Source organism: Lynx rufus, unplaced genomic scaffold (genome assembly GCF_022079265.1).
Source record: "Lynx rufus isolate CCGP_SWC_20201006 ecotype Redwood Valley unplaced genomic scaffold, mLynRuf1.p SCAF_3, whole genome shotgun sequence".
NCBI classification, from domain to species: domain Eukaryota; kingdom Metazoa; phylum Chordata; class Mammalia; order Carnivora; family Felidae; genus Lynx; species Lynx rufus.
In genome coordinates this window covers 147,590,530-147,602,191 of record NW_025814845.1, presented here as the reverse complement: position 1 = coordinate 147,602,191, position 11,662 = coordinate 147,590,530, and the positions used below count along the sequence as shown (strand labels likewise).

Genomic DNA, 11,662 nt, shown 5'->3' with positions numbered 1-11,662 from the left:
GGGGCACCCGAGACAAAGGGGGGGGGAGGGAGGGACCTGCCGAGGGAAACTACCGGCGGAAAACGCCTCACTCAAAAGTCGTTTCGTAACACCTTACAAGAGGGGGAACAGCCACCCTCCCGCGACCCCCGCGCCCACCCCCAGGTTCCCCCCTACCTCCGGTCTCGGGTTCTACCCTAGCCTCAGCGAAAACGGGAGGAGCTAGGCAATCGGCTCGCTCCTCAGCTTCTATTTGTTATTTTTTGGACCCTGCGGAGGTCACACGGCCCAGCGACTACAGCTCAGGAGACAACGCTGCAGGGCCTAATTGGGGCTGAGGAGACAGGACCTGGTCAGTGGTCGGAGAAGGGGTAGGGCAGGCTGCTCCTGTTACCTTAGCGCCTGGAAACCTTGCCGCCGCCGCAGACCCCTTGAGGACAACCCTGTTTCCTGACTTAGTATTTTTAAATCTGGCGGGGCTTTCCCTTTCAGGCCAACCACTCCCCCCGTTTACCGCCCCAGCCAGTCAGAGTCAGGCCCGCCATTTTTCAAACCCTTTTCCCGCCGCCAATCAGGATCGAGCAGTACATTCCTCTCCTGACCGGTTCTAACGGGTCTGGGAGTTAACGACCTGGGCGACCCACCGAACCTGCTAGGCTGGGGCTAGAGGGACGGGCCTGGCGAGACATTGACCAATCGGAGGCCTCTGTGGCGTGGGGGCGGGGCCTGCGAGGGTTTGAATAATCACCAGAACCAATCAGAGAGGTGGGGGTGTGGTCTGTGGCCCGGCTCGTCAAGTTACCGTGGCGCGGAGAACTCTGCAAAACAAGAGGCTGAGGATTGCGTTAGCGATAAACCAGTTCACGCCGGAGCCCTGGGAAGGAAGCGTCTCTGTTGAATCCGGCTCCTCCGCGGGACTCTGAGGAAAAGCTACCACCAGGCAAGAAGCCCCTTCAGCCCCACCGTGTTGGTGGGCCTGCCCTTCCCCCTTTCCTCATACCCTTCTAGCTGGGCCGGGTGCTGTGGCTCTCGGGGGTTCTACTCGGCGAGCGGAATCTGGGGTGCGGGCCGGTGAGGGCCAGGGACTGTGGAGGGCGGGCGGTCGGGGCCGGCGGGAGGGCGGGAAGCTCATCCGGGCCCGGTTTCAGTCGTTTTTTGTGTTTTTGTTTTTGTTTTTGAATGTCGGTCGCGAGGCGACAACTCTTTGAGTGGGGCCGGCGACGTGGAAGCCGGAGGAACGTTTGTGTCAGGAAGGGTGTTTCGCCGGCGCCCCCGGCGTTCCCTTCCTCAGCCGGGGCCCGGGCGGGGGCCGGGCGGCGGCGTTTCGGGCCTTCGGGAGAGACGCGGTGCCCGCGCGCGAGGAGCCCGGCCGCGGCGGCCCCGGTCGGTGCCGGGAGGAGGGCGTGTGCGCGGAGGCGACCGCCCGGGGCGGGCTGGCGGGGGAGCCGGGCGCCGGCCGCCTTCCTCGCGAGAGGGGGCGGGCGCGCTTTTGGGCGGGAAGCCGAGCCTCGCCGGCGTCCGCCCACCGCTCGTCTTGTCCCCGCTAGGTAGACGCCGTCTGTCACCATGGGCAAAGGAGACCCCAACAAGCCGCGGGGCAAGATGTCCTCGTACGCCTTCTTCGTGCAGACCTGCCGGGAAGAGCACAAGAAGAAACACCCAGACTCTTCGGTCAATTTCGCCGAATTCTCCAAGAAATGTTCCGAGAGATGGAAGGTGAGACCGGAATTCGGACAGAGCTAAGGGCTTTTCAGGTGTGTTGTTTTCTTGGCTAGGACCTTAACCAGGTAGGTCACTTGTCACCTTCAACTTTCCTATGGAGGGGGGGGGTGACCCGCCCAGATACTTTATTTAGAGTTTTGGGCAGATGGCTTTAGGTTTTTGTTGGCTTCTAAGACTGCTAAAAGTAGAAGGCTGCTAACTAAGGAAAATGTGGCCCTTAAGGATGATCTCGAACTTTTTTGGGGATGTATGTAGCTTACGGTTTTGCTGTACTTTGACTGCTCCTTTCATGCCCATAGACCATGTCTGCGAAGGAAAAGTCGAAATTTGAAGATATGGCAAAAAGTGACAAAGCTCGCTATGACAGGGAGATGAAAAATTATGTTCCTCCCAAAGGTGACAAGAAAGGAAAGAAGAAAGACCCCAATGCCCCTAAAAGGCCTCCGTAAGTTCATTTTAAAATCAGTCAGATTGCCCCTTTAATTTTCCATTCAGTATATTCACTGTTGCTTCCTTTCAGGTCTGCATTCTTCCTGTTTTGTTCTGAACATCGCCCAAAGATCAAAAGTGAACACCCTGGTTTATCCATTGGGGATACTGCAAAAAAATTGGGTGAAATGTGGTCTGAACAGTCAGCCAAAGATAAACAACCGTATGAACAGAAGGCGGCTAAGCTAAAGGAGAAGTATGAAAAGGTACGTTCCTAACCTTTTTAAAGCCAAGGTTAAGGTAAGATATTTTCCAAATAAGGATTTTAGAAATAGGTATGAACTACAGAGTTAGGAAGTTTAGTTAATCTTGTATTTATGGTTGTCAGCTGCCTATGGAGAAGGTCTAGTGAAAAATAACACACTTAACATAAGCGAATTGAAACTTCCTTTCTTTTAACTGAAACCGGTGTTGATAGCGTTGGTAGATTCCTGTATATGGACTCGTGTGTAGTTCTAGGTCTCTTAGTTTTAAGAAACGGAGGAACAGATATGTTGTTTTATGTAGATGTGTCTGAGATGTGAGGTTTTAAATGGATCTTGGTAGTGAAAGTTCTGACATGTTGTATATATAACCCCATCATTTTAAATCATTAGCCTTCTAAAGCCTAGAGGGAACAAATGCTCTCAACTGAGGTAGACTTTGAATACCTTTTTAGACAGGGTTATTGGTCAATAATCTTCAATTGTTTATAACTTTGTGGTTTTCACAGTTGAGTAATGACACCGGATGCTGATTTTATTTTTTTTGACAATATTTCAGGATATTGCTGCATATCGCGCCAAGGGCAAAAGTGAAGCGGGAAAGAAGGGCCCTGGTAGGCCTACAGGTTCAAAGAAGAAGAATGAACCAGAGGATGAGGAGGAAGAGGAGGAGGAGGAGGAAGATGAAGATGATGAGGAAGAGGAGGAAGATGAAGAATAAATGGCTATCCTGTAATGATATGTGTGGAGTGTGCGTGTGTGCTCAGGCAATTGTTTTGCTAAGAATGTGAATTCAAGTGCAGCTCAATATTAGCTTCAGTATAAAAACTGTACAGATTTTTGTATAGCTGATAAGATTCTTTGTAGAGAAAATACTTTTTTAAGAATGCAGGTTGTAGCTTTTTGAGGGGCTACTACATACAGTTAGATTTTAAAGCTTCTGATGTTGAATGTTTCTAAATATTTAATGGTTTTCTTAATTTCTTGACTTGTGTATTGTAGCACAGCAAACTTGTAGGAATTAGTATCAATAGTAAATTTGGGTTTTTTAGAATTTTGCGTTTTGTTTTTTTAAAAAAAATTTTGTAATAAAATTATGTATATTATTTCTGTTGTCTTTGTCTTAATGTGCTGTTTTCTCTTTAAAAATACTTATGGTCTGGAACTGTTGACTTTTTCTTGTATTTCTGCCTAATAGTTCTTAAACATTGATTTAGTTGATTTAGTAAAATATTTGGTTTAAAAGAAAGTTAAACATGCCCATATTCTGATTTACAAAGTGTTTTTTTAAAAACTGGAATTTAATGAACTTCTGAAGTTGGTGTGGTTTTACAAAATGAGTTTTGTTCTTGACACTGCTATTCATTTATTAGCTAACTTGTCCCTTGGGTTTTTTTTTTTTTTTTTTTAGCTGACTATCTTTAGGGAAACTTTAAAATGAGGCAGAGGAGCTGGTATATAGTGAGTCCATACCTAAAAACATAAACTTAAAAACCCTCATTAGTAACAGGTTAAGTTTTCTGTTATGAACTAGTTCAAAGCAAAGTCTTCAAAATTAGTGTGGTCTTAAGCTTTAGAATTTTGGGTGACCTAACAAAGCTTTCAAGGTGGTTATTGTGATCTGCCATGACTAAATTTCCTCAGGATTTGTATTTACAAGGAAGAGCAGTTATTTGAGAAATGCTCATTTGAGGGAACAATTGCTTCTATTTGAATTTAGATAGCTATTTTGAATAGTTAATCAGAGACTTCTAATGAAAGTTGACCTGTTGGCCAAGTGATCAGAGAACAAATCTATTTGTTAAATAGTTAAATCTGACAATCCTGGTTACCTATCAAGCTTAAAATAGCCAAAATTCAATTACCAATACTCACTTCACAGCATTTTAATATTAAAGGAAAGCATTAAAACTATTCAAAACCTATCTAAAGAGATGTTAAATAGTTGCTTCTAAAACTGAAATAGGGTAAAAGTCTGTTTTCTTAATGATTTCTAAGTCTGTAAGTTAGACCCATTAAGCAGATAATATCAGATTTCTTATCTTTCGGGGTTTTTCTGACTGCTTCAGTTCTGTACTTTGTAGTATAAAAACACCTCATGTGTCTTAAGGTGTGAACAACTCATTCTTGTAATTAAGAACTGCTCCACAGTAGGTTCAGGATTTGGGGTGAGTAATGTTTGGTATTTTCTAAGTGTGGATCAAAATTTCAAATACCTCTGTAAAATTACATCAGTAAATTTTCAAGACTAGGTGACTTCAAGGAGTGGTTATGTTGGAAAGCATTGAAATAGTGTTTAAGAAGTAAGTTCCATCCCAGACCTGCTGGTACTTGGAAGTGTTTATGAAAACTCTACCCCCTTCCTTTTTTTAATAAAAAAAAAAAAAATAGATTGTGTCTTGATAGAAAATGTAAAAGAGCTATGTTAATGGGTAACTTACACCCTTACTTGATTCCCAACTACCTGGTTCTCCCAAGAGGCAACCACAATAATGCAATAATTTATCCTTCAATAGAGATTTAAGCATAAAGAATCCTGCATATACATGTATGTAAATGCTACACAAATGGAAGCTTTATGTATTGTTCTGTCCCTTATTCTTATCATTTTAGAGATTCTATCAATACAGTATAATACTGTATTGATAACACAGTATAACAGTATAATACAGCTGCCACTTTTTATAGCTGCATGGTATCCCCTTGGATAGAGTATAATTTAATCTCTTATCTAGATTATATCTATCTATTATATCTATATAATCTAGGTATTATAATAATACCTAAAAGTATTTTAAAGAACAATATTGTGAATATTTTTATATGATTTCAAGAAATACACATTTTAAGATTTGCTGAGTATAATAGCCAAAACCTGTACAGTTGACCCTTGGAACAATATGGGGGTGATGGGCACCAACCCCTGCCCCTAATGCAGTCAAAAATCTGCATACAACTTTTGACTCCCCAAAAACTTCTAGCTATTGACCAAAACCTGTACTGGTAATATAGTTGATTAACATACTTCATTATATGTATTTTGTATTGTATTCTTGAAGCAAGCTAGAGAAAAAAATGTTAATCGTAAGAAAACCATAAAGTATATTTACAGTATTGTACTGTAAAAAATCCACGTGTAAGTGGACATGCACAGTTCAAACCTAAGTTTTTCAAGGGTCAACTGTACTTGGTATTTGCTAGGAACTGCTCTTATGTTCTGTTAACTTACTAAAGCCTGCCAAAATTGCCCTCTATAGAGATTGTACTAATATGCCACAGCAATGAATGTTTTAGAGTGTCTATTTCCTCACCTCAGCAACATAACAGTTACCAACTTTTTTTTTTGTTTTTTTTTGTTTTGAGAGACTGAGCAGGAAAGGGGCAGAGAGAGAGGGAGAGAGAATTCCCAGCAGGCTCTGAACTGTCAGCACAGAGCCTGATGTGGGGCTCGAACTCATGAAATTATGAGGTCAAGACCTGAGCCGAAACTGAGTCAGACGCTTAACCGACTGAGCCACCCAGGTACCCCAGTTATCAAACTTTTTAATCTTAACTATTCTGATATATAAAAAATGGTTTCTCCTATTATGAGTTTGAGCATAGTTTTACATTTAAGAGCCATTTATGTCCTTTGGTCTTCTAACTGGTCTTCGTATTAGTGATTTGTGAAGATTAAGGGAAGTGACCCTTTTGTGACCTGCATTGTAAATATTTGTCATTTGTCTTTTGACTTTATGTTTTCTTTCTGCAAGGATCTATTTTTATGTAGGCAATTTTACTCTAGTGGTGTGGGGAGGCCTTTCCCACTCAAAGATTATAGAAAATTATCTGCCTTACTTAAAAAAATTATTAATTAGATCTTTGATCCTTCTGGAATTTATTTTGGCTAAGGACTTAAGTGGCTCAAATTTCTTTCTTTCCAGATGGCAGCTACTATTTTTGGTCTTTTTATTTGTAAAAGGTGGGTTAGAAGATCCTGAGGTTTCTCACATATCAATGCAATCAGTTGCAAACTTGCTCCACAGATGACAGCATGCCTTTTTGTAATTATTTTAACTGCATTATTTACTAAGTAGTAAATCATAAGCTTGCCTTAATACTAGTACAAATACAGCATTATCTTAAACCTGACTATTACCACATATGTCACTAAAAATACTTTACAAAGCAGCAATGATTTTATTTTTGGGGGAATAGCAAGAAGAAAGAAAAAGGAGCTGTTAGGTCCCTGCATAAGATCCAATCCTTTTAAAATAAAACATCTCTCTAGAAATAACCCATTTTTGGATTCGTTTTCATAAGATAACTATTGGAGACGATGGCGTTTTCAGAGAAAGAATATTGGCAATAAATGCAAAGATGTATAGAGCATACACAGGGAAAAGGGCTGGATGTGGTGAAGTGATGAGCATACAAGAAAGTAAGCTCAATGAAGGCAATTAATTTTTTTGTTTTTGTATAATGCTCGATACCCTGTGCCAGAAACATAGTAGGTCTTCTATAAATATTTATAAACAAAATGCCCAAGAAGAGGCAGCTACTGTTTAACTTAGTCCTGTTGTTGGATGGAAATATGAGTGTCAGATTCCCAAATACCCTAAAATTTCAAGTGGAAACAAATCTAGATTTTTTTATTTTTTTTTTTTATTTTTTTTTTTTCAACGTTTATTTATTTTTGGGACAGAGAGAGACAGAGCATGAACGGGGGAGGGGCAGAGAGAGAGGGAGACACAGAATCGGAAACAGGCTCCAGGCTCTGAGCCATCAGCCCAGAGCCCGACGCGGGGCTCGAACTCACGGACCGCGAGATCGTGACCTGGCTGAAGTCGGACGCTTAACCGACTGCGCCACCCAGGCGCCCCTAGATTTTTTTTTTTAAGTGAAATGTGAATCCTAAATGTTGGCAATGAATTCAACAGGGTCAAAGAAAACATCTACAGGTAAGATTCTACCAAAGGGTTAACAGTTTGCCACTTCTGTAAATTAAATAGGTAAATGTAAGATTATTACTAATATTGAGTTAGGCCTCTTGATAAAAGTTTATGTATGCCTTCCAGCTGAGCATTGTTTTTGTAGTTGTATAAGAAACCCTTCTCACCCTGATAGGAAACTCCTGTAGCTTCTTATCGTATAGTAAAGGTACCTATAGACATTGTTTCTGAGGTCTTAGTGGAATTCCATTTTGTTCCTGGGCCTCTCTGTTCTTTTGGACTTACAGTGCGGACTCCCTCAGTGAGCCTCCTCCTAGGAATGAAATAGTGGGCTCAGGAGCAAAATTGTCCATTAAAAGAAAAGAAAAATAACTTTTAAGCAACATGTAGCATCAAACTTGAGAACTGGAAATGACCTTTATATCAAATGATCCAGTCTCCTTCCTCAAGAAGACATGGAAATCAACTAGGATAATATCCTAGGGCATCAGGTAAGACAATAAAACACTAATCCACTTATATTTGCTATGTTATCCTTTGATTCTTAACATTTTCCCAATGAAGATGAAATGGCTTATATAAAGGACAAATTAAAATACAGGGGGCACCTAGCTGGCTCGGTTTGGTTGGGCATGTGATGCTTGATCTTTGGGTTGTGAGTTTGAGCCCGTGTTGGGCATACAGATTACTAAAGAAAAAATACAGACAAAGGGAAAAACAGGGTTATGAGGAAGAGGAGCTTACCCTTGGGACTCAGAGTTTGAGTAGGTCTCTGTTTCTTACAGGTTTGATAGCATCAGACAAGTCATGTAACCTTTCAATTTCCTTATCTATAAAATAAGAAATTTGGAGGATTAAATGAGGTAATACATTTAAGACACTTAGCTTGGTGGCAAGACATAGTAAATAATAAATATTAGCTAAAAGTATACATAACAGCATGTAGGTATGGGTTAATATAGTTGCTATGGTTAATAGTATCAGGTTCAGTTCTGAGATTTTTCAAATCACTTTATTTTGGTTTTTTTTTATCATGATAAATGTACTCCCTATGTACTTCCCATCCCCTATTTCACCCATCCCCTAACCCACCTCTCCTCTGTTAACCATCAGTTTGTTGTGTGTTTCTTGGTTTCTCTCATTTCTTTTCCTTTGCTTGTTTCTTAAATTCCACATGAGTGAGATCACATGGTATTTTCTCTGACTTATTTTGCTTAGCATTATACTCTCTAGCTCTATCCATGTTGTTGCAAATGGCAAGGTTTCATTATTTTTTATGGCTGGGTAATATTCCATTATGTAAGTGCCACATCTTTATCCAATTGTCTACAAAAGGCCACTTGGGCTACTTCTGTATCTTTGCTGTTGTCAATGCTGCAATAAATATGGGGGTGCATCTATCCGTTTGAATTAGTGTTTTTGTATTTTTCTGGGTAAATACCTAGTAATGCAATTACCGGATCATAGGGTAGTTCTATTTTAAATTTTTTCAGGAACCGAGTTCTGAGATTTTTGACACTCAAGGTAGAGAGAAAAACGTTACATGGAAAACAAATTCCTCCCATGTGGTTCTGGAGGTACTGATACTGGAGTTATGTCCTTGCCTTTATGTCCTTATGTCCTTGACTCCCAATACTAAGTTTGAGCTTGGACAAGTTATTTAATCTATCACATATAGATGTGTGACTTCCTGTTTCGTTTGCTTTTGATTTTACGAAAGTGTTTGCTGATGTCTTGGGAATTGCCTTTTTCACTTAACATTATCTTACTGACTTGTTTATAGTTACTTCATTCAGATTCATTGCTGTGTAATGTTGATGGGTATTTAGGTTGTTCTTGGAGGTTTTGCTATTGTAAATGGCAGTGCTTTAAAAATTCCTGTACCAGTCTCCTGGTATTCAAGTGCAGTCCCTCCCCTCCAGTAACCTGCCCTGTAAATTCCAGCTGTCCCAGCAGCCCAACTCTATTATTTGCCTCTTCAGCTCAGCAATACCACCACTGTTTGCGCTCCACTTTCCTGTACCTTGATCACAAAAGTTCTCCAAGGCAGACATGGTAAACCTAGTATTCACCTTGCATGTTTCCTTTCCCTTGAGTATCATACTCTGCCTATTAACCAATTCCTCAAAACATGTCATGGCCAGAAATGGAAGTCTTTTCAGCTGTATTTTCTACTCAAAATTTTAGTTTTTTGTTTTTTTTTTTCTATGTTTAAGCATTAATACAGTTGGGAGTTTATTTGGCCATGTGAAAAGTCCAAGAGAAATTTCATTCATTAAAAAAAATTTTTTTAATGTTTATTTATAAGAAAGAGTGCAAGTGGGGGAGGGGCAGAGAGAGGGTGACGCAGAATCCAAAGCAGGGTCCAGGCTCTGAGCTGTCAGCAAGAGCCCAATGCATGGCTTGAACCTACGAACCGTGAGATCATGACCTAATCTGAAGTTGGACACTCAACCAACTGAGCCATCTAGGTGCCCTGAGAAATTTCATTTAAAGATAATGAAAGACTACATTATCCTAAACATGCTTCAAGACACACTTAGTTCTATCTGAGGGTTAAATTAGACCACTGAAAATTACATTTTACGCATGGAGGTGAGGTCAAGATCATTTTTTCCGGTATTGAGAAACCATTTTACCCCCAATTTAAGAAGCTGCTTAACTTGTGAGCTTCATTTCTTCATTTGTAAAGTGTGTGTAAATGTTAGCTCCTATATGAAACACAGGTACACACAAATAGCCTTTATGTAGGGTTTTCAGTGTAGCTGTCTTCTGATTAAAAACAAATTTTAAGACTTTGAAGCCAGATAATAGCTACTGTTTATATTACCTTGACTGTATGCCAGCAACTGTCCAAACCACTTTATGTATGTTCATACAATCCTAATAAAATTCCTTGAAATAGGCACTGTTATTTTCCCCCATTTGCAAATGGGGAAATTGAGGCATAGATAATTTTCCAAGGTCATATGAGTAATTTGTAGTTGGACAGAGATTCAAAACAGACTGGTTATCATACTATATTCATTCAGATGAGCAGGTTGTAATATCGTTCTATTATGAAAATAAGGAACCTCCCCATACCACCTCAGCTCAGATGTGAGGTCAAATATGGGCATTTCAAAATCTTAAAAAAGAATTGCAAGGCAATTATTGGATTTAGTTTAGACTCAGTCCTTCCTTTAACCTCAATTCCAGGAATAGCGGTCCACAAAAATCATTCTCTGACTTCTGTCCATTTTCCTGCAACCAATTCTGATGAACGATATGCATTTTCATAGTGCTGGGTACTTTTTAAATCTGCTTTCACATGGATTAATTTTCACGTACCCAAATGACTGGCCTACTAGGTATCTGGCTCAGGTCAAATATCTGTCATGTTTTCCATTGAATTATAAGTGGATTTTTTTTTCGATTACATTCTGTCCAGAAATGAAATATATTCCAAGATCCCCATGAGACTGTTTCTGAAAAAATAAATGAACTCCCATTAACTCCAGTCTGGTCCAATGTGACTTTTTAAAATTTCTATGGTATAGCAGCTGAGAATTAGAGGACGTGACAATAGCCAAGTCAATTGAGAGAAAGTTTCCCAAATGAACTCTACGACTTATTGGAATGTGAGCAGCCACATCCTCTTTTGAGATGTCGCCTGTTGTGCCAAAAGGTCCTATGGCCTATTTTTTGGTAGGCTTCACTTCTGTCTATACTCACTTATCGGTCACGTTGCAAAGAGTTTTGACTTAAAGAAATGTTTACTTTCAATAGGCAATCAGATAACAGAAAACACTGCCAAGAAAGATAGATGTTGCTGGGGTTTTTTATAATTGGATAAGTGATTTTTGTTTTAATTTTTAAAATATTTTTTATTTATTTTTGAGAGCGAGAGCAACAGCACAAGTGGGAGAGGGGCAGAGAGAAAGGGGGACACAGAATCCAAAGCAGGCTCCAGGCTCTGAGCTGTCAGCACAGAGCCCGATGTGGGGCTTGAACCCACAAATCGCGAGATCATGACCTGAGCCAAAGTTGGACGCTTAACTGACTGAACCACCCAGGCACCCTGGGTAAGTGACTTTAAAAAAAAAAACAAAAAAACTGCTATACATAGGCAACCAGAGGCGAAAATAAACCTTTGTTTCTTTCCTACAGATAGGTAAGCTCCGTGTATTCTAAGCACATTCTAAGCAGAATTATAACCAACATTCAAGCACATAGTCAACATATAACTATGGTATATATTTTAGCTATTATGTTAGTGTATCTGGTAAACAATAAAATAATTATTTCAAACATGCAGTGTTTGGATTTAGAAATGATTACGAATACTGAAAAAAAACA

The 11,662-nt window shown here is 40.3% G+C and overlaps 1 protein-coding gene across 2 annotated transcripts; it reads left to right on the top strand.

Moving 5' to 3' along the window:
* Nucleotides 1–815: 815 nt before the first annotated feature.
* Nucleotides 816–3,499, top strand: HMGB2 (high mobility group box 2). Of its 2 annotated transcripts, none has more exons than XM_047091719.1 (5): nucleotides 816–919; nucleotides 1,527–1,695; nucleotides 2,001–2,146; nucleotides 2,222–2,396; nucleotides 2,953–3,499. In XM_047091719.1, the coding sequence occupies exons 2-5, from the start codon at nucleotides 1,546–1,548 to the stop codon at nucleotides 3,112–3,114; spliced, it is 633 nt and encodes a 210-aa protein (XP_046947675.1). In that variant the 5' UTR covers nucleotides 816–919; nucleotides 1,527–1,545; the 3' UTR covers nucleotides 3,115–3,499. The 2 variants fall into 2 exon arrangements, with proteins under 2 accessions (XP_046947675.1, XP_046947676.1); XM_047091720.1 differs by having other exon boundaries at nucleotides 823–919; nucleotides 1,531–1,695.
* The last annotated feature ends 8,163 nt before the right edge of the window (nucleotides 3,500–11,662 follow it).